At 44.9% G+C, this 23,210-nt stretch overlaps 1 protein-coding gene across 2 annotated transcripts; it reads left to right on the forward strand.

The window, feature by feature from the left end:
- Positions 1-221: 221 nt before the first annotated feature.
- SMYD1 (SET and MYND domain containing 1) lies at positions 222-21,367 on the forward strand. Of its 2 annotated transcripts, XM_065735934.1 has the most exons (10): positions 222-482; positions 9,049-9,225; positions 9,798-10,011; positions 10,927-11,057; positions 12,985-13,023; positions 15,507-15,699; positions 17,916-18,008; positions 18,507-18,670; positions 19,417-19,585; positions 20,877-21,367. In XM_065735934.1, exons 1-10 carry the CDS (start codon positions 346-348, stop codon positions 21,033-21,035), a joined length of 1,476 nt encoding a protein of 491 aa, XP_065592006.1. In that variant the 5' UTR covers positions 222-345; the 3' UTR covers positions 21,036-21,367. The 2 variants fall into 2 exon arrangements, with proteins under 2 accessions (XP_065592006.1, XP_065592007.1); XM_065735935.1 differs by lacking the exon at positions 12,985-13,023.
- The last annotated feature ends 1,843 nt before the right edge of the window (positions 21,368-23,210 follow it).

Below are 23,210 nucleotides of genomic sequence, written 5' to 3' on the forward strand. Positions count from 1 at the left end.
GTGGTTGCTAAAAATACCCTTGCAAAGAGAATACGTTCCCTCTCCAATGGAAGAGTATAAATTAGTCTGACTCCTAACATATACAAATGCTTGTGGCTGGGAGAAACAATTCCGAACGTGGTTTTTGAAGGGGGTTTCCTAAGAAGCAGAAGACCCAGCCCTGTGTAGGTTGGCAATAGTGCATAGAAGATCTCTTGCCTTTCGTGCTCCCACCCCTTCTCCCTCCTATGGGATTCGGTGCTTCTGGGGGTGGGGGTAGGCTGGCCCTTTTTTAAACGTGGTCTTGTGGCAAGGCGAAGTTGACAGGAGTAACAGAAGATTTGGGTTGCTGCAAAATACCTGGGAATGACCAGAGGGGGAATGGAATCAGTCGAAGTGTTCACAACTGAAGGCAAAGGCAGGGGCTTGAAAGCACAGAAGGAATTTCTGCCCGGAGATGTCATCTTTGCAGAGCCAGCCTACGCTGCTGTGGTTTTTGATAGGTAAGAGAAAAGGACTTGTAAAACAGAGTTCAAAAGGTGTCTCAATGCAAAATTTTATCTGGCTGGGAGGGTGAGAGCTTGAAATTGTCTGGTCAGCATCAGAGAGGGGTGCAGAGGGAAGTCAGAAACGCTTCTGTACTGATGCACTCCCAGCTTACAGCGATATCCTTCCCATGGCTCAGATCTGCTTTTTCACTTTAAATATGGCTCTGTCTGTTTCCAGGATGTGAGCTTGCAAGGTGCTTGATGCTGCCCGCTTTTACCAAGTGCAGTGACAGTTGTGTGTTCAGTGCCTCGCAAAAATGGACCCATGCTACATTCCACTCAGCTGCAGGAATGAGTGTAATTCAGTGAGAGCAATCTCAGGCAGACCTTGCCTGAGTCTCCAGTGTATAATGAGTGATAACAATGAGTTACACTGTGCTTTGCTTCTGTGTGCCACTACTCAGCTGTACATGTAGCTCCATGGGCAGCTGTCATCAAACTGGAAGATCTGCAAGTGGTGTTATTTCTCCTTAAGTGATTTTATGTTTATGACTAGCTAAGTTAACAGAAATTGCCATTTCTCCTTTCACTCTTAGATAAGAGCAATTTGAACTTCTTGTTCACACTGATATAGCCAGAAACTACCTTTTTCTTTTCTGCTGCTTATTCGAGGATGAACAACACTTGACCAGCCTGTGCTGCCAGAGCAGCCCATGGTTCCCTACTTCTGCCCTTCATATTAAAGGAAGATTTACTTAAATAGCCTGGAAGCTAAAAGACACAAAGAACCAATTTCTATGTTAATCTGCTGAGGTGTAAACCTAGACAAAAGCCTCTGATATAAATGGAATTTGTTCAGCCTTATAATGTAGAATCTGAGAATAGAATTTATCCCAAACATTTTAACTGAAGAGCTGGATGTCAATGACATTCTGGGCTTAGGAAACGTGTGAGCATTCCTCAAAGTCACCAGTCCTGAAACTGATTTTTGCCCCAGGCTGCCAGTAACTTTAGTGAACTTAATAGGGCAGAGGGTGATTCTGCTAGCTGAGCTTTCCCTGATTGAATCAGTTCTGCTAATGAAGTCTAAGATTCAGACAGAGCTCATTTTTGTTTTAATGTTGGTCATCCTTTCTGTTAAGTGCTGTGACTGAGGCAGATTTATGCTCCTATGTGATCTGGTAACAGCAGAGAAATGAGGATAAATGGATAGAACAAGGAATAAGATTTTTTTATGTCTTTCATTGACTTTTTCCTTGCCCTTATGTGGTGAGTGAAAGTATTTGTGAATCTATATAATAGCAATTGTGACATTGTTATTTAATTTTATTTTAAGATCATTTTAAGAGCTCACAAGTTCTTGTATTAAGTTCTTAGGAGCTTAAGTTTTTGTATTCTTAACCTTGCATTCATTTATTGTGGTTAGTAACAAAACCACCTCTCCTTGATGTGCCCCCTTAGCTCTCACACTTTAGTTTCACTTGTGTCACTTGCTGGATTCTGTTTTATTCAGAAGCTCCTATGGACAACGACTTCTTTCATAAACCTTACTAAAAATAGTAATTCAAGCACTGAAAACATTTTGCCTTTTGATTGCTGGTTGACTTTTTTTTCCTTCTACAGGAATTGTTGTGAGCCTAGAGCATACAGGAGAGCAGTCCAGGCTGCAGTAGGTGTAGATTTCCAAGAGAAGTTGGGCAGGGAGAGCTGTGCTTCCCTCCCTCCTCAGGCTGTGTTTATTTAACTCCCAGAGCAGCAAAGTGGTTAAGTAAACACATCTCTGTGACTGCAGAGCATGGGAATGGGTTCAGTCATTCTTATCTCTCTGCTGCTTCTTCATGCTCCCGTGCAATAGTAGTGGACTCTTACCCTCCTGTGGCATGTTTCATCCTAAAGTACTTTATCTGTGTCAGTGGTGAAATGTATTCTCAAAATCTCTGAAGCAGATGTTGCCAGCTAAATGCTTGCTGGTTAGTGCTCAGCAGGGGTATCCTAGCCTGGTATAGAATGCAAACATACATTTTTCTTGTGAAAACTCCTCTGATGTTTTTCACACCCTCATGGGGCTTTGGTTTTGAAGGTACCTTCTGCCACAGTCCAAGTGGTATGTAACTCTGTTGCACCTAACGCCCACTGAGCTGACTGCTACTGAAGGATAGCCTGGATCCTTCCAGTGCTCAGCATCTTAGACACTTGCTGAAGGCAGTTAGTATGTGAGCTAAGGAAAGGGAATTCAAATATGACTGACTGGTAGCTTTAATTTTTCAGCTCAGGTCCAACCAAACAGGTGATCAGATTTTCCACAGAGCTCAATTTCCTTGTTTATTAAGGGGACCATGGAAGCACAAGAGCACTGAGTAAATTAGAAAATCTGGTCTGTACCTTGCAACCATTTTAGGAGCTCAGTCCTATGGGAAGTCTGGTCACAATGTGGATGCTGAACCCCTGAAAACCTGTGCCTGGCTGTGCTGTTGAAAATGAAATTCTGTTTGTGATTTATATGGATAGCCATTATACTACAATGACCACACTGTGTGACTGCATGTGTTGTGGCAACAGCAGGCAAAGTGAAGGCATCTTTTCTAGATTAATGGGAGCAGCTCTTCAGAGGTACAACTCTGTTTAATTTGTGTGGCCATGCCACAGGGTGGAAAGCAGCTTGTGTTTGTATACGGATACGAAGCTGCTACGAATCAGGAGGTGCTGAAGAAATACTGGAGACCCAGAAAAGCTGATGACCATTCGAGCTGGTGAAGGACAGAGACTGTCAAATACAGTAATTCACAGCAGAAAGAGTGGATAAATTACACTTGGGCTTAAGCTATACAGAGGCCCTACTCTGCCACACAGTGGAGAAAGTCACCTGCTGTAAATTGTAGAATGACATATTGATGCAAGAAATTGCAGAAGCAGTTTTGACCTGAGGCTGTCACCAATTGCAATGTATGAATGTCTGCCATTAGGAGAATGAGTCTGAGGAGGTGTTGAGAATTTCATTTTGTCAACAAAAGACAAAATAGCTTCTTTGGAAAAACTCTATAACTAGCCATTATACTCTGAGCAAATAAGACCAGCCAGTTTAAGTGGATCCACCTGCAGGGTGATGTGATGCTTTGTCTAGTGGATTCAGCTTGCGAATTAGTACACCCAGAGCTAAGTTCTGATTTAAGTGCCTGCATAAATCTAAGGGCAGGATTCAATTGCTATCAGTGCTTAGTGCCATCTGAGATGCCCCAGGTTGTCTGAGACATCCTCTTAGGGGTGACAGGTACAAACTGGGATTTATGAGAATCAGGCCTCCTCTAGAACAGCATTTCAGGGCAGATGAGAGTCCCTGAAGAGCTTAAAATAACATGAGGCTCCTATATCTGAGCATGTGAATCCAGCCCTAAGTGCCCATTACAGTCAGTGGAGCTTAGTAATGTGCATGGAAGGCTCACACCACCATGGTGAGCTGAACTGCTTTTCTGACAATACTGGGTGTCTTGACTGGAGCTCTAGTTAACCCAGGGCAGAGATGAGGTGTCTAAACATGTAGTCTGCATCCCAATCAGTAAACAAAGCCCTGAAAGTCTTAAGTCTCCTCTCCTCACAGCTGCCTCCAGGATGATGACATTCCCTTCACCTGGGCTCAATGTACAGTATGTGACCTTCTCACGTCTGTCAGCCCTCAAGTTTCTAAGAGTTTACATGTCCTACAGTCAAGGGGAAGCCTGAGATATTTCTGTCAACCTTCTCTTTATGGGCTTGCTCTTTAACGAGTAGGATTTGAAAGAGAGTAGTCAAAGCAAACAGTATCATATGATAGAAAGCTAAGATCACATGAAGATTTGCTTGATGAGTGATGCATGAAGTGGGCCCCAAATACATTTACTAAGCAAAATGTGGGGAGCACTTTTGTTAAGCAGAGCTATTCTTGCACGTGTACTTCACCATTACAGTAGAACTACATCTCCAGTAGAAGCCAACTGCTGAAAACCTCCTTTCTCATTTCACTGCTGGAAGAGTGGGTGGATTTCCTTAGTCTGCTTTGTTTAATGAAATGTTACACTGAAAGCTTTGAAAGCCAAGTGGACTTCGCCCGCTTCTTAGGCTATTCCATCATCCCCTGTGTGCTGTTGAGAAGAGAGATGTCAAGCCAGCCAGGATCAGAAATGAAGCAGGTGGATTTAGGTGTACTTTATATCATCTGTGTGTGACACTTATCATGCACAGAATGGAATAAACTCACTTCTGAGAGCTTTTGATAATTTTACCATATCCGTTAGTTCTTCGGTGAAATCCCCCTCTATTCTTCTGCAATACAGCCATCTCAGCTTGTTTAAGTTGTGCATGCCTCAAAGATGAGGTGAATGTATTTCCTATGGCAGTACTCAGCCCTCCGTCCTACAGATCTGAATCCATCTGAATCCAGTTCAAGCAGTCGTTCGAAGTATTTGCTTCTTTTGCTTTCACTGAGAGCTGTGCCTGTGGGAGTCATGGTTTAGCTGACAGTGCTGTCACCTCTTGCATTAGTTGGCTGGCATACTGAATCATTGCTTTTGTGACAGCAGCTACATCCAGGATTAGTAGTGGTTGTACATCTCATCCACGTAACAGCAGAGTTCATGAGCCCCTCAGAGTCCAACTCAGCCAACACTTGGAGGAGAAGCCAGGGAAACCTGAGGCTCCTCAGAGAGTCATTCAGTGAGTCAATCAGTGGCATCTGCCCTCCAGGTCACTTCTAAATCCCTGACTTGGCAAGGCAGAGATGGGCTGAAGAAATCACTGTGCTAATGAAGATCTTGCTTTTGGCCAGGATTAATTAAAAAATATATATATACATTCACAGCCTGCACCACATGAGCACATTGAGGTGGTGCTTGAGTGGCCAGAGGTCACACCAGAGACAGCAGCATACACTCACACAGCAGAAAACAGTTACATTGTCCCTGTGTTAAAGCAAGGGAGCAGAACACTTAGTCTTTGGGGGTCCACATCTCCAGCAATCCTGGGCAGGATCCACACATCTCTCCAGAAACCTTCAGTGCTGCCTGCCTGTGAAGTGTCCTGACCATGAGCTGCTGTCCCTATGGGGAGAAGAATCTCTGTCTGGAAACACACTGGGTTGTGTTACGCATTTTCTAGGCAAGACAGAATAGTTTTTACAAACTTGTGGTTTCCACAGGCTGAGAGACCTGGGCTTAACCTCAGGCTGCTCCCCATGTTCTTGAAGGACCTTAACTATTGCAGAGGGGATTGTAGGGAAGAGTGTGGACCACTGCATGCCTTTGGTGTCTTTGGTATTGTCTACCTGCAAACCTACAGGTATCAGAACCTGTCCATTCCTTGGGCCAAAGGAGAGCCCAGTCTGCCATCCCTGTTTGGGGCATTTGGCTCTCTGAGGACAGGAGCTTGCAGGATTCCTGGGCAATTTAAGGGCTTGTAATCAGACAGTGCCTGAGCGATGTTTGTTGAAGATTTGGGCAATTGATCTCCACGATTTTTTTCTCTCAGTTTTTCTTTATAGCATCAGGAGTTGAGCCCAGGCCTCCAAAGGTACATTATTAATGCACCCATTCCCTTTTTTAAACCAGTTCTGAACACAGAGGATCCCACGAGAGTTTTTTGTTATACCTATTTGGATCACTGAATAATTCAATCTGCAGTCAGTACTTTGGTAATTTTTTCATTCTGGGGGGGGGCTGGGGAGATGAACTCCTGCTTCAGGTCTGGTGTTCTGCAGCACCGTATTCACCCCCCAGCCTATCATTCCTCTGTGCAGGGAAACTTCTTTAGTTGCCCATTCACTTTCTGTCTGCCCCCAAAACAGGCAAGCAGAAGGAAGGTGCTCCATTCCCTGTGCGAGATATCTCCCTGTGCTTCCCTGCACAACACAACCATGTGGGTTTTATCAGCTCTCTGCCTCTCCTTTGCCTTACAAGGAATGTAATCTTTCTTGCACCTCTCTGCCCCCCTGACTTGACAGCTGACAGAGTGCAGCGTTGCATTTTTCACCACCTCTCAGCTATTTCATCAGACTGAACGGAGCAGGCTGCATCCTCCTCCATGGGCATGCGTTCTGTCCCCATGCTGACTGCTTGCCTTGCTCTGGGCTTGCTCCCCTGCACCAGCACTGCTTGCTGTCATTTTCCAAAGCTCATTTCTGCATGTGGTGTTGCCTGCTGCAAATCAACCTGCTTTACATCAGTGGCCCTCCCCATCCTGCAAGAGCGAACACACAGGGTGGGTGGTTTCAGTAGCTCATGCACTAGTGCCAGAGGAATGAAAAAGCATTTTAAATGTACTGGGATAGAAATAAACATGCACACATGTTTATAATATATATATTTATGTAGGGGGGAGAGGCAAGACAGTCCTGTGACTATGGGAGTGATTCCTACTTGTGGCACAGCCTTCTCTTGTGATTGTCAACTCATTTTTTCCTTCCTCGTGTTTCCTTGCTGTGGCAATGACAACGTTCCCCGGGCTCAGTGAGCTTTCTGCAATGAGAACTTCTCCTAGTACACCAGTGTCTAAGCAGTAGGAATTTAAATTCCCCCTTGCTATTGAATCTGACTGGAGGTGGAGGAGCGTGCAGCTGCCTGGAGAAGCAAACTGCTGGGGAAAAATGCCTGCTGGAGCAGCAAGGAATAAATCTCAAAAGGTCTCCTTTCCCATTGAAATGAGTCACAGGAGCAAGCAACTGGACATGTGAGAGAGGGCACATGGAGGTTTCCTCTCAGTTCAAGACCCTAGGCACTCCCGGATGGAGGATATCAAATTGGGCTTAATCAGTATCCTCTGACACACTCCTCACCCTTGGTAATAGTTACATATATGTGGTGGTAGGATGCTTTCTGGAAATCCTGTTTTGAAGTCCCTAAAGAGGAAACATGCTCTGTTTGAAGCAGTTGCCCCTCTGTGCTGTGCCCATCCTGCTCACAGTAAACCACAGAGCGAGAAGCGGGAATAGATGGAGAGCAGCACTTACTGCTGCTGGCACCAGGGACACATCAGACTTTGAGACTGGAAGGAGGAATTGCACTGGTATCCTGTGTGCAGGACAGCTTTAAGTGGCCTAAAGAGCACAGTGCTAAAGCTAACACCAGACTAAACAGAGCGGAGCACATCCGCACATCAGGTTCTGCCCTTGTTACTCTGCTGATCAATGGCAGCTCCATTATACTTTTGAATATGAAAACCCTCTTGGATTTATTAATAAAATCTTATAGTGTTCATAAACACAAATAGTGCAATAGTATCGGAGACTTTGAGAGCAGGTGAAGCACCCAGGCTGGCTTACTGCCTTTGCATTGTTCGTACTCTACTGAGTGACAGACTCATTAGACGTCTGCTTTCTGCTCAGCATGGGCCAGACAGAAAACAAAACCAGACTGAAAATCCTATTAACAGTGCTGGTGCTGAGGAGAAGCAGACAAGTTGCAGAAAAGAGGGCTGAGAGCCGGGGAATGCTTTATTGCTTTCCTCCTTTAAACAAATGTTTGTCTCTTTGGCATAGCCAAATAGGGAAGCAACAGCATCAGACAAGTGCATGAAGATTAAGCTAGGTGGTATGTTTATTCATCCTCCCAAGATGTCTAAGGTTCCATCATACTGTGAAGGAGGAGCCATGGGCAGAAAGCTGAAAGGACCTTTGCTTGATGGGGTTGACCCATCACCCTCCGTAAGTTTGCAGATGACACCAGGTTTGGAGGAAGTGCCAATCTGCCTGAGAGTAGGAAGGCCCTACAGGGGGACCTGGATAGGCTGGATCAGTGGGCTGAGGCCAGATGTATGAGGTTCACAAGAACCAAGTGCTGGGTCCTGCCCTTTGGTCATGACAATCACATGCAATGCTACAGGCTTAGGGCAGAGTGGCTGGAAGGCTGTGCGAAGGAGAATGATCTGGGAGTGCTGGTCAACAGCCAGCTGAAAACGAGCCGGCAGTGTGCCCAGGTGGCCAAGAAGGCCAATGGCATACTGGTTTGTATCAGAAATAGTGTAGCCAGCCAGAGCAAGGAGGTAATTGTCCCCCTGCAGATGGACCTATTAAGACTACATCTCAGTTTAGTTAAGTTTTGGGCCTTTCATTGCAAGAAAGATGTGTGTGTCCATAGAAAGGCAATGGAACTGTGAGGGATCTGGAACACAAGCCTGATGGGGAGCGGCTGAGGGAACTGGGATGGTCCAGTGTGGAGAAGAGGAGGCTCAGGGGAGACCTTATTGCTCTCTACAATTACCTGAAAGAGGATGTGGTGAGGTGGGTGTTGGCCTCTTCTCCCAGGTAACAGTGATAGGGTGAGAGGCAATGGCCTCAAGCAGCACCAGGAGAGGTTCAAGTTGGTTATTAGAAAACATTTCTTCTCTGAAACAGTAGTAATGCATTGGCACAGGGTGCCCAGGAAGGTGGTGGGTCACTGTCCCTAGAGGTGTTCAAAGACTGTATAGATATGGCACTGAGGGACATGGGTTAGTGGGTATAGTGTGGATGGGTTGGGATTGAATTTGGATCTTAAAAGTCTTTTCCAACCTTAATGATTCTATGACTCTATGATTCTCTGACTGAGGCATGAGCCTATGTGTCTTCTTGTCCTTCCAGCCTGACACACGTTGTCTGCCACACCTGCTTCAAACGGCAGGAGAGGCTCCATCGCTGTGGCCAATGCAAGTTTGCCTACTACTGTGACCGGACCTGCCAGAGAGATGCCTGGCTGAACCACAAAAATGAGTGCTCTGCCATCAAGAAGCATGGCAAGGCACCCACTGAGAACATCAGGTGAGAGTGGGCCCTGAGGGACTGAGCCACAGCCTGGCTGTCTGGTTCACCACCAGGCTAGGGAATGGTGGGAGAGGATACGGAATCCCTCTAGGGGTGGTGAGGGACAGCTGGATGTCATGAATTGGATTCATGGTGGTGGGAACTGCTTTGGGGAAGGCCACAAGCACCCCTGAGCTCATGGGCTGGAGCTTGGCGGAACATACATGGTGTGAGGGTGTTGTGCTCCTGCTTTTGTTTGGTGCTAGACACTCAAACCCTACAGCAGCTGAATGAAGTGAGGTGAAGTCACCTTGGGCAGTTTCAGTGGGGAAAAGCATGGTTCCTCCAGTATATATTGATTTTGATTCGTGTCCTGGCTCCATAGTAAGAAAATGATAGGAATCCCCATGGATATGGAAGCAGCTGTCCAGGGCTGGGGCTCTGTAAGACTTCTTCAACTGATGCTGAACTTGTCATGTAAAAATTGGTCTCTGTTCTTGTACTGGGTGGAGGAGCGTAAGAGTCTGAGTAGATGAGCACCAGCGCCTGCTGGTGCATGGTGCTAGCACTTTGGGCTTTCTCCTGGCCAGGCTGGCAGCCCGGATCCTCTGGCGGATAGAGAGAGAAGGCAGTGGGCTGTCGGAGAACTGCCTGGTCTCTATTGATGACCTGCAAAACCACGTGGAGAGCTTTGATGAGGAGGAGAAGAAGGACCTCCGTATCGATGTGGAAAGCTTCCTGGAGTTCTGGCCAGCCCAGAGCCAGCAGTTTGGCATGCAGTACATCTCCCACATATTTGGAGTGGTATGTCAAAGGGGTGAGAAAGCAAAGGGGGCTTCTTTTTAATGCTGTGGACAATGTCAGGTACCCAACAGTGGGCTATGTCAGGTGCTCAAACAAAATGAGTTGAGGATTTCCAACTTCATCCTTGAGATATTCAAGACAAGCATTTTCCTACAGGTGGTTTGAATACTGCCACATTTGCCATATGTATTGCATCTGCACTGACACAGAAATTTGAGGAGCAGCCAGGTCAAGGTCTGCAATCTGTCTAAACATGCAGGCAAATGGCTCTCTCAGTCACAGGTGGTGCATTGCCATCACAAGTCCCACGGGGCATCACTCTGCTCCTAGAGGAGCTAAGAAGATACATATAAATATGTTTTTAGTAAACATATTTCAAATAGAATCTTTGTGAGTATAGATTTATTTTCTGTATTATTTCTGCATTAGTTACAATATTACATACATTACATTTTTGCTTGTATGTATATTACATAATAGGTAAAGTATACTGACAATATTTCACATTACCCTTTCCTAATATGTTAACTACAAATTTTTGTGGTGCAGAGAGAGAATTTCTGTGAGGCTGAGCAGCTCTGCCCCCAGCCCTGCTGAGGGTCAGTGCCTCTCAGGCTTCATTAACCCCATGGGACATCAGCGTCCCCCAGGGACACACAGCATCCCAGCAGTGCAAATCCACTGGGCACACGGAGACATCAGTACAAGTGACCAGTGCATCTTCCCCCTGTATCTTTTCTAGAATAACCTTCTACAATAATCTTGTAGGCACACCTCCTTTCTCCTGAAAGTTTGGAAGTGGGATACTAAGGTGCACCTTTCTTAAAGAATCATCAGCAGCTGAGAAATCCTGAATGTAGCTGAGTTCAGCTTTGTCTCCTTTCATGCTTCTTCCTGCCTATGTTTTGGGACTAGATCAACTGCAATGCCTTTACCCTCAGCGACCAAAGAGGACTGCAAGCTGTTGGTGTGGGAATCTTCCCCAACCTCTGCCAGGCCAACCATGACTGCTGGCCCAACTGTACTGTCATCTTCAACAATGGCAAGTGAGTGACTTGCTTTCCTCAATTGCAGCGAGGATCTATCCTAACAGCCAATGCACGTAACAGACTGCTAACTGCAGAGTGTCAGACCCCTGCCCCAGAAAATCCAATCATTCCCATTTCCTTTTCTAGTCCAGAAACAAAAATCAGGGCTTTCTTTTTAAAGAAGAGCTGCTTTATCTTTTGTTATTAACAAATAATAATAATAAAAAAAAATTATCTGATGTACCAAATACACAGAGCTTTTCAGTAGAGTTTGACTTCAAATCCAGTGAACCAGCAAGCGATTTTCCCATGTGAGTTTTGAAATGAGACTCAAAATAGACAGATAGAGTGGCAAGGAGCTACCAAGATAGCTTCAGCTGAGGCTTCATAAGCAGTTAAGGAACACTTACAGTTAATAAATTATTAAAGATAACACTGAGTCCACAGTCCAAGAGTTTCTCATAACTGAAGCTTGCAATTGGCTGTGTATCACTATCACTGATGCATTTATGGCCATCCCTAAACACAAACCCTCATGTCTACAAGAGTGTTCAGTCTCTGTTAATTACTGATAAACTCTTTAGCAATGGGTTCTTAATGAGAAACGTGACTGTTATCTGCAAATTGAGTCACACGTGAGTGCTGGATGCCTTAACGTGCTGTGTGTTCCCATTTCCCACCCAAATCCTGCAAGAAAACCTATGCAGGATGTGTGAGATGGGAGGAGGCTGAAAGGCACAGTGGGATTGCAAGGAAGTTCCAGCAGAGTAGGTAGAGGCAGCTGATCTCAGTGACTGGGGCAGCTGCCAGGAGGGATGCTCTCCCTCCACCTCATCCTCCCAAATCAGGATGAATCTAAACTGCTGCTGATCCAGCAAGCTGCACTGTATGCAATATATTAACTGTGGGAAACTGCTTGCCAAAAACTCCACAGCCACAGTGTTTTATCAATGTTTCCTGCTTGGTCTTAAGATTTTAAACATTTGTATGTTCAGCAAACTTCAGTGCTGAGCCTAAGGTAAGCCCACAGCCTCCCCTCCTTTAACTAATACACTGCTTGTGCACTCCAGTTCTCACTGCCAGTTTTACCTGCTAAAACGATACCAGTATTTATCAAGCAGCTGGGGAATGAGCAAAGAGAAAAGATAAGTGCTTTAGGTTGGTTACCTTCGTGATCCAGAGCCAGATGGAGCCTAGGCTCTATGCCCAGTTGCCTTGGATCATACTGTGGGTGATGGGGAGCCTCTCTGAGCAGCCTGGGTGTTGCAGAAGGTAGCTGGCAGGGTTAGCAGCCCCCAGACTTGAGTTTTTGTGTGGTAAGTAGAGGAATGACATTTTGATTGTGTGACAGCCTGATGAATTCCCTGCATGAATCCTCTTGCTGGCTTTAGACTTCGACCATCTGCTTATGTTAGGTAATTGACCAGGTAAATTACCAAGGCTTCTTGTCTAGGAAACCTGGAGATAAGAACAGCTACTGTTGCAGGAACTGAGCTCTTTATCAGCACTTGAGGCACAATGCTGGGCTTGAGCACCCACTAAACTCATTACCAAGCACGAGCACGGGTGCTGATATCCCAGTCTAATTTCCATTTCAAGCTGCATTTTGGAGAGCATGACTACTGATGTCAGAGAGATGTTTCTGGTCTGCACAGAAGCAGCCCTGCAAAATGTCAGCAGAGGATTTCACTCGTCCACTGGCTGACAGCACTCTTAAAATCGCAGTGCCATGACAGCTGTCCCCGAACCCACTGTGAGCCAGTGATGGGTGATTTGGTTACAGTAGCTGTACAGGGACAGCAGAGCTCTTTGTACCTTTGTGCTGACCAACACAAGACAGACATCGGGATCACCAGTACCCCCAGTCAAGATGATCCCAGTTCACCCAGTTTCTTTTCTTGTGCTTGTACCGGTGTAAACTGCAGATGTCTATTTTGTCTTTCAGTCATGAGGCTGTAAGATCAATGTTCCACACACAGATGAGGTGGGTCACTCTTGAAAGCGTTGTCCTTCCCCTTGCCATGTACCCTTCATGCCCCATTAATGACGTAGCTGCAAACAGCACTGAGAGGCTCCAAAAACCTTGTTTGCAGACAACTTCACTTTCTGTTTTCTGAACTTCTACTCCTCCCCTGTGTAAAGCCCCACTAAACCCAGACCTCACTTAACACTGCATTTTGTAGTAAATTAAACCAATAGCAGTGCTGTCTCCCTGACTGCAAATTCCCTCCCTTCCTTACTGCCCTCTCCCGTGGCTTCCTCTGTTTCAGTATTTCCCCTCCACTTCTCATTTCTCCCCCCCCCCCAAGTGCAACAAGAGCATGAAAGTCAGAACAAGGTCTTGCTAATCTTACATAGCCCAAAATAAAACCTTGTGTACTATGAGATGATAAATGGTCATGTTACTGACATACTAAATAGTCCACATTTCTTCTGCAGCAAACAGTGCCCTGTGAATGCATTGACTACAATAGCAACACCGTGAGATGTAGGCTTCATCCTTTCTTATCATAGTACCTGATTAATGTTTTACCTTTTTATGATGCCACTTTTACCTGATCCAAGCATTCTCTTTTGGTAGAGAAATCTCCAAAAAGTATGAAAAAAAAAAAGAAAATTAAAACTTCTCTACCTCAGCTCATACACTTGGTATGTTATATGCAGTCCAGTTATAGGGACACTGTAAGTTTCAAACTTTATTTCAAAAAAATAAATAAAATACAATAAAATAAAAACCCAGGATATTTCATAGGTTTCATAGGTTCATTAATTCATTTCCTGAATTAAGAGATGAAATACTTCTTTTCCATTGACTCTGAGCATTACAGATAGGACCATAAAAGTGTGCAACTATGTTCTGTTACTGATTAGAGTTGCTATTTCTGGGCCATTTGAGTTTTGAGCTCCCCAGTGCTCTCTGTGCACGTCTCTCAAGGTCCTTGGGGCAGACACTGGGGAGGGAGAGAGCACAGGATGAGCTCGGTGAGGTGTTCATCTGACAGTGTCTCTTTAACTGTAGATTTAAAATATACCATGTGTGTCCGGGCTTGTTTGCAATGTTATCAATCTCCTCGTCACCACAGATGACTGCTTAAAATATACCTATGCTACTTGGGCTATCAGGGGCATCATAAAAGTCAAAGGCTTGCTTCTTTGGTTGCATGACTCACTTTAATGAGATTCCTGTTAAATGTGAAAATATTTCTATGTCTAAACCTTTCTGATGGAAATTACTCTTTTTTGTGTGCTTTCTTCTGGAGTAGCTGGTTGCACCTTTCTCAGGTTGGTGTTTTCCTGTGGTTCTGTCAAGTCCAATAGCTGCCCTTCATTATGTTGACATGTTCTGTGATAAATTTAGTATGAATTATTCTGTTGATATGATCTAATGCCTAGAGAAAGTCAAGACCAGCCTCATTGAGTAGTTTTAACAGCAGCTTTAGCAAAGTGGAAACACCCAGAGGGCTTTTAGCTACCAGCATGCCTCCAGTTCTCGGGTCATCAGCTTCCTGTCCTGGTGAGACATTTTGGCATGGAATCACAGAATGCCTTGAGTTGGAAGGGACCTTAAAGCCTGTTCAGAGGCTTCTTCTAAAACACAGAGTAGACCTGATACAAACATCCTGGCTGTGCAGTGAGACCTAAGGGAGGCAGCATGCTGTGGTGCTTATCCAGACCCCATGACGGAGGGTTAGCCCAGAGGAGCTAAGACATTTTGCTTGCTGGAGTTAACATCAAGGGAATTTGGGTGTCCATGTTACTTAAGATGTCTTAGAGGAAGACCTGAGATAAAGGTAGGTGCAAAAATCTGGTTTTCCAAAGGCCTGATGTCAGTGCAAGCATGCCAAGGGTTTTGGGTTAGTAACAGAATAGTGATTTTCTTGTGTTTGTTATTGGCATTAGGCATCAGCTCAGATGGGCTATGTAGAAAATAAACGATTCCTGATCAACTGTTACTAAGGCTTTATGTAGAGATGCAAGAAATGGGTTCAGGCATCTCTTATCCTGCACCCAGGGGACACATCTTAACATTTCAACATGAAAATGATACTGACAGCAGCCCAGCTCAGGGTCTGGGAGTCTAGCCAGAGCTCTACAAACAGTATGCAAGCTGTGCTTAAAAAAGACCCAAAGTTCAAACTCAGCATTTTGCAAGTCTCATCATGTACTTCTGATCTAGAGTTTTTCTGGTGGTGAGATTCTCTCCAACGTATTAAGATTTTATGTCTGGATTCACCCCTCTATTCACCCAGGATGGGGCCTTTTCTGCTTTTCAGCATATCCCAGCCAGGGACTGGCAGGAGAGCAGGACAAACTGGTGTGACTGTTCAGTTCAACATACTGCTGCACATCTCTGCATTGCTAAAGCAGTACCTTTAGGGCAAAGGCTCTGATAGAAGGATTTGTCCCTGATGTCTCTATGGCTGTGTTTGCTTCTCCAAGTCCATATCTTGTCTTCTTTGCACCCAGGATTGAGCTGCGGGCACTGAGCAAGATCTCCCCAGGGGATGAGCTGACCGTGTCCTATGTGGACTTCCTCAATGTGAGTGAGGAACGACGGAAGCAGCTGAAGAAGCAGTATTACTTTGACTGCACCTGTGAGCATTGCAAGAAAAAGATCAAAGATGACCTGATGCTGGCAGGAAAGGAAGGGGACAACAAGGTATGGCCCTGTGGTGCCCTCAAACAGAGTTGTCTGTGTCTCCTCCACAGCCTGAGGAGACCCAGCAGCACCAGAGTCAGGTTGTGGCAGTCTGAACAGTGCCAGTACAAAAAGTGAGACCAAGACTCAAACATTATTGAGTCCAACACCAAGTCAAACATCCACGGTCAGTTTAATCCCTATTATGCAACAGACACACAGCTTTTCATTTTTAAAGATCCCTCAAAAGTTGCCTTTAGCTCTTATCTAACAGTCCAGCAGCAGGCAGAATGATAAAATATTAGAAAATGAGGTCTAGAACTGAGAAAAATGCAGTCATTTAGATTGAACACATATATATTGGACATTACATATATATGTGTATGTATATATAATAGTTCATGAGAACAGGACTAACTGGCACTACCTAAGCTGTATGGTTTGTAAAGATGCATATCATCATGTTGGCTCTGGGAAGCAGACCCTCCTTGCACCAGCTGGTGAGAGTGAATTTGTTCCATGCCCTGACATTTCTTTGTGCATAGTTGCTTGGGCAGACCTCCTGGGAAGAATTAGTGTGTTGGAACATTCATTTTTCAGTCATCTGTGTTTTGCTGGGAGGTCTGACAAGTCATCAAGTAGAAGGATGTAAGGCTGTGTCCTGCTGTCAGCATTAGGACGTGTTACTCGGCCAGCAGATCCTATTTTCGGAGCATGCTGATAGCAACGAGATCTGCTTTTTTGTTCCTGTGCCCTAGGATATAATTGCTTAAATGTATTTTTCCTCCATGGCAGTGTTATCTTAGGGGGGATTCTATTCCTGTAAGCTCTACAAAAGATAAGTCGTTGCAAACGATGTTGCTAAGTAATCCATTGCTAAACAATCCAGCTTCATTTTAAAGCTAATCCTGGCTTCAAAACTCCCAGTAGCTGTCCCAGATCCAGAAGCATTTTCATCCGACTTCCTACAGAAGTATTTACAAATTGCTCCTGAGGTGGACTGTGTTAAAAATCTCAGCTCTCGTTCACTGCCTGCTATCAAGCATTGACACACCCTGTCCCCTTACTGTGAACCTTCTATATGTTCTGCAGTGTGCCTTATGGGGGGAAATATGCTCCACTATCTGAAGTGCTGGCATAGAGGAAGCCCCCTGGTAACTTTACATGAGATATGATTTCAGCTATTATAAATACCCTCCATCCACAGACAGTGAGTATCCGGGCTGACCTCACCCGCAGAGCACATTGGCTGTATCACATTCCCCGAATTCAGGCTCGCTCTCCTGACAGCAGCAGCACTCACAGCTGTGTGGAAAAAGCTCTATGAATAAACGTGAGATGGACAGATCACATCCTCAACAGCCGCTCCAGCCTCTGGTCCATCACCCCTTCCAAATAGTAGCAAAGCTCCCATTGTTTATAATGGCAACAGGATTAGGGGTCTAGTAAATGAAGGATGGGAATTTATGAGATAAATCTGCAGTGGAAGTACTGTTAAAGTGCCTGTTCTGGGAGTCTTTACTCAGCAGTGACACAACACTGCCTTTGAGTGTGCTCTTGTCATTAGGACAGCCTGTGTGCTGCTCAAACAGCTGCTAAAATCTGACTAGCTGTGATAGTTTCTGTCTAATAATACATAATAATAAATCATAACACATACATAACCAAGTATGTACAGGGCATATAGCTCTGAAAAGCTAATGTTTTTCCTTCCATACTAAATTTTCAAGAGCTTTTTTCAACCAGTGAAATCTCAGACTCCTCAAAAGCCCAATCAACCAAGTGGCAAAAAGACAGTGGAGCTGTCCTGCACTATAAGTCCAAATCTCTGCTTTCTGTGTTCTTTGTTGCATCTTTGAGTCTCTGCTTTCTGTCTGCTGGCCACATGCCTGTATTCTGTCTTTGCCAGGTGTCTCCTGGCCAGGCTCTTCCTGCAAGCTCCCAGAACCAGGCAGCTGTGGACTGATTTCAGATTCATAAAACCGTAACACCCACTTAGCAAAAGATGGTTTGTGATAGCTAGAATTGTTTGAAAATGCAAATTTGAACACCTTGGAAAAGGAGAGGATAATTGATGGTACTGTATATAGTAATACTGTATTCCAGCAATAAATGGAGGAAGAGGAGGTGGCTACTTAGGGGCTGGTTAGTGTTTCATCAGGCACGCTTGGATATGCATAATGCCTGGATGTCAGGTGGTGGATATTTCTCTGCAATTTTTCTAACTTCGTCCCCAGCCTTCTGCAGAGACAGTGAAGGAGGTTATCCAGTTCTCCAAGGACATGCTGGAGAAGATCAACAAGGCCCGTCTGGAGGGATCTTACCATGAAGTGAGTCTCTGTGCTTTTGCTTTCTTGTTGTGTATGCAGTGCCAAGGGAAGTAGGTCTTGTCCCCTCTAAGTCAAAGATTTATGGGTGAAACAAAGCCCTGTCTTCATAATCTGAATGTCTCTGTGGGCTTCCTGCCCTCTTGGTAGCTCAGATCACAAAAGACACAGACAAGCAAGTGGGAATGGGACAGTTCATGCCTCCACCTCCACATGGATATTAGGAGCTTATAGGAGATTGGGTGGATGGCAGGAGGGGCATAATCGCTTCTTCCTTGCTTACTTTATGAAAGTAACCCTGGGAGAGGAAGATTTGAGCACCAATCATTTAGCTAGGCTGATGTTTCTTGACATATTAAAGCATATCCTATCTTCCCCAACCTTCACATAGTCTGACTTGGCCTCTAGGACTGGTATGGGTCACACAGGGCTCAGATGTGGCAGCTTCAGAGCTGGTGGTGCTCTAACATTCTCCCTATTCTCCCTGCTTTATGGATGTAGGTTGTGAAGCTGTGCCGTGAGTGCCTGAAGAAACAGGAGCCTGTGCTGGGGGACACAAACATCTACCTCCTAAGGATCCTCAGCATTGCCTCTGAGGTGCTCTCCTACCTCCAGATGTTTGAGGAAGCAGCTGAATATGCCAAGAGGATGGTGGATGGCTACATGTATGGCTCTGCTGTTTTTGACAGCAGTTCTCTGTGGTTATGCAGTGTTAGGCAACGTGTTACAGAAGTTATTTTCTTAGTCTGCTCCCATCAGGATGAGAGTGCTGGCTCTGAGATTTTGATCTGATCACTGGACAGACAGGAATCCTTTTATAAACACACAGAAGCTTCCAAACACCTTGGTTTACTCAATTGTAAATGCCAAGTTGTTTGGGTCATCTTTCATTAGCCACTTTGGTTTGGTCAGAAGCATCTCAGGGCTGCCCTAGTAGCAAAGCACAAAGCCTGAGTGAGGGACAGAGAGGCCATCACTGCAGCACTTGGTCTGTTCCCCTGCAACCTGCAGGAAAGATAAGTTGCAGTGAAAAGAGGAGCTGTGTCAAATAGTTGTCAGTCAAGATATCCCTTTGCTCTTGAGTAATATGTGGCCTTAGCTAATGAGATGTTGATGATTGTTGCCTTTTCAACTTAGGCACTTCATTCTGTCTGTAAAGTTGGTGACATCTGGGTTGTATTCCCAACCAGTTGTCCTGCTCACACTGTCTGCAGGTTGTATATTCTCTTTCACAACAAGTTGTGTCCCTGTGTAACTTGTGTCCTCCTGCCCCTAGCAAGGCTGTACATTTCCTGGCAACAAATTCAATAGAATCTTCAACCAAGTAAACAGTGTGCTCTTTGTCACATCACTGGGAAACATTTGGGAATTGAGACCTTTCCTAAACTAAAATTACTCAATGCTTTTTCAGGAAAATATACCATCCCAACAATGCACAGCTGGGGATGGCTGTGATGCGAGCAGGAGTGACCCACTGGCATGCTGGCCTCATTGAAGTCGGGCACAGCATGATCTGCAAAGCCTATGCCATTCTCCTGATAACCCACGGACCTTCCCACCCAATTACCAAAGACCTGGAGGTAGGTGTCATGATTTCCCCTCTTCCCTCTGTTATCTGCCTGGATAATGTGACATTCAAGCTGTAGGAACGACCCACCTGTAAGAGAGATACATCAAGTTGTGGCTGCTTCTTACTAGTGCCATTATTTTCTCTAGGTCATATTAGTCTGCTGGGAAGTGTACATTCCTTCCTATGGGAAATTTTCACCTCTGAAAAACAGCTTTTATTCTGCACCAGGACATGCATAAAAAATAGCCATTGAGCCACTGAATCTTTTTTGAAACCACTGAGCCCAAGGGCAGAGCCTCCCATTCTTCAAACAGCCTGACTTCATTGCTCTCAGATGGATGGCACTCCAATTTGGCTGTATCAAATTACACATGGTGAACTTGTTCCTGGCTTACCAACCAATATTCTTCATATTATATTGATGACCATTCTTCTTTATTTACCACTCCCTAGTCCTTCTGGGCTGCAATTCATTTTTATATTTTTCTCAAATGACAGATAGGTGTATTTCCTAGCTTAAGGTCAAGAGCTGCAGTTTCCAGGAGAATTACACATATTGAGCCGTGATGAACTATTTATAACTGCATCTGAGGACTGATCATCTCTTTATCCTTTAACTCACTGAATATGGCCTGCTGGCATTATAGCATTCTCCTTTACTAGCCAAAATAACTTAACAATGCCAAATTAAATCCTTTATTGATGTCTTCATCCCTCTAACAGCAGAGCTATACTTGTAATGCAGCTTTATATCATCAGGGAATGATTGTCATGTGCCTGAAGCAAAATTGTCTGTTGACTGTTCACCTCTTTACACACGTATATGTATCACAGGATAAGACTCCAGCACCTTCGTTTGTGTGTTTCCCTTTTCACTTTCTTCAGGATGAAAATAGTGCATCTTTGACACAACTAAACAAAGGGTTGAAGGAACTTACAGACAGGTGTAAAAAGATTTCCTAAAATCCCTTCTGAACTTTTGTCATAATGCAGTGCTACAAATGACAGTTCATAGTGAATCCAGGGACGAGGTTTCCCAGGAGCCCGCAGAAGAGCTGGGTGCAGGAAGGGCTGATGCCTTATTCACCTTCATAGGTCACAAACAACCAGATCTGAGAAAGTAAATGCTACCTCTGTCCAGTCAGCCTTGGTTCCACTGCGGGGACATCTGGAGCAAGAGGCATCAGTCATTACATGGCTCAGAACACCTCTATGGACAGTCCCCATTTTTGGGCAGTGTGTCACTTGCTTTGAGACACTTTACTCTGTGTCACAGCTCTTTAATCTGTTGTGTCCCTCAGGTCATGCGTGTCCAGACGGAGATGGAGCTGCGCATGTTCCAGCAGAATGAGTTCATGTACTACAAGATGAGGGAAGCTGCCCTCAAAAACCAAAAGATTCAAGTCATGCCTGAACCCAGCAATGAGGCCCCACCCAGCCTCTTCCACAAGAAGGAATAAATGTTGAGCTTGACACTAAGTCATGCCTGTTAGGCAACACCACCTGTGGCACCTCCAGACACGGGGAATGTGATATATGAATGTGATACATCCCCAAGGATTGTTTCCAGTGCCACCAGTCTGAGAGCACTGACCAGCTGGGAGAGAGTCCTGAAAATCTCCCAAGAGCTCACAGCAGAGGAGCTCTTGGCAAAAACATCATTTTCTACCACAAGCATTAGAAATCAAAGCAAGAAACCTGCTATAAAATTATTTACACTCTTACTGAAAGCCAGTTTCTCTCTGGGCAAGTCTTGCAGTCCTCAGTTAAATTTTCAATTGGTGCCTTCCTAATTTTTTTCTATCATTTCCTTCCCTCATTACTTCTTGCCAGTGATATCAATGTGTGGTTGACCAATAGACAGTATAAGTGGAAAACTGGTTCCAAGAAAAGTCTTGTATGCCTGTGGGCATCGAGTGCAAAGCAACTAAAAAATGCAGATGGAATTTTGTGTAAAGTGATCTTTTTCTGATGAAAAACTGATTAACAGTGTTTCTGCATCTGATGTGGGTGCAATATCTCTTTGTGTGGAATTTGGCCAAAGTGACTTGGTGCCTAAATGGGGTTCCTGCCTGAAGATAAATTAATTAAGAGAAGTTAGTTTGTTAAAAATCACACAGTGTCCACAGCAGTTGCAGCAGGTGGACTTGAGATAAGTCCATTCCAGATGCCAGTTGCACTAGTGTGGTGCAGTGGCTGTGTGGATTGCAATAAATAAATAAAATGGACAGTTCCCCCGGAGGGGGAACCCACTTTGCTCACAGCTGGGGGCTCATGCTGATGCTTATCCATACCCATTCTTCATCTTAGACAGGTGCTTAATCAATTTTGCTCCGAGCCTAAAAGGATGGTCAATGGATCAGCTGCCAGTGGGCAGCAGACTGAGATAAGGAAAAGTCTAATGGCAATGGATGGATTTCCAATAACAAAACAACCTTTGCTGTCTACTCATCTACAAATCCAAGATTTGCTCCAGATCTTCATTGACAATGAAGACATGAAAAAGGACTGTTTATTCAAAGATCCCCTACCTGCTCCTCAGCAGAATAGTAAGAATAGCAAGAAAACAAAACCAGGCCTATTCCCCTTGCCATTTCTCAGTGATTTTGCTGATGGTCCTACAGATCTAAGATGAGTTTGCTAGAGACAAACTTCTGTTCTTTAGGAGATGTTGAGTTAGGTCCTTTTCTTTTCAAGGAAGCACCTATATGACCTCCATTGTGACAACCTCTATTGGTTCAGTTCCCAGCATGAAGACCAATGCCAACCTATAGCAGGACATATCAGGATTGTAGAAGGAGGGATGGAGGTACAGGTAGTGTTTTCCTAACATCCTTATCATTTAAATTGTTGTGAGAACATCATCCTAGGTAAGTATGTCACACTAATAAGACACTCATTTCCCAGCAAAAATTCCCAATCAGCTTTCAAGCATAGAGCTTGGAGAATGCAGTTAGGAAGACAGATTTTCCTTTCTCCTGATTTCAGAAAACCAGGTCTTTATCCAGTGTTCAGCACCAGGCATTGGGGTTGACTGAGATGCTCCTATGTCTATGCTGTGAACAGCAAGTGCTGACTTCCTGCCAGCAGAGAATACCTGTTACTTCATCCCAGATGGAGATTATTTCCATTTATTTATTAGGCACAGTTTGTGTCAAAATTGAACACCTAAAGGTTGTCTGGTGCCCTTCAGCTGGTTGGAAAGGGTGGGGAGGAGTTGGTGATGGGGTGGCTGGAGCCTATAGGGCTGGGTCCTTGTGAAAGAGTGAGCATAGGGATGGTTGCTGGGATGCCTGAACTCCCCCAGTGCTGATCTCTGCCCCAAGGCAATCTTTAACATTTGTCATACTCAACCACCCTATCCTTTGACCCTGACAATCACCTTGATGTCCCTTTGGCCAAGTCTTTAAGGAAAGGGGACAGAACCCTTTCTCTGGTCCTGGCACAGTACTTTTCCATCCACCCAGCTGTGGGCATACAACCCACGGGTACTTCCCAAGAAGAATGGTGGTGCCTGTCTCTCAGAGAGGAGCTGGCAGAGCATCTGTGAGAGATCATCTGTGCTGACAAGAAAGCAACACAGACAGTCTCACAATGGCTTGGCTCAGCCTGCTGCCCAGTTGTTGTTTTTTTCC

The sequence above is a fragment of the Cyrtonyx montezumae genome, unplaced genomic scaffold (genome assembly GCF_038088225.1).
Source record: "Cyrtonyx montezumae isolate F1298 unplaced genomic scaffold, pur_monq_1.0 scaffold_2, whole genome shotgun sequence".
Classification (NCBI taxonomy): Eukaryota; Metazoa; Chordata; class Aves; order Galliformes; family Odontophoridae; genus Cyrtonyx; species Cyrtonyx montezumae.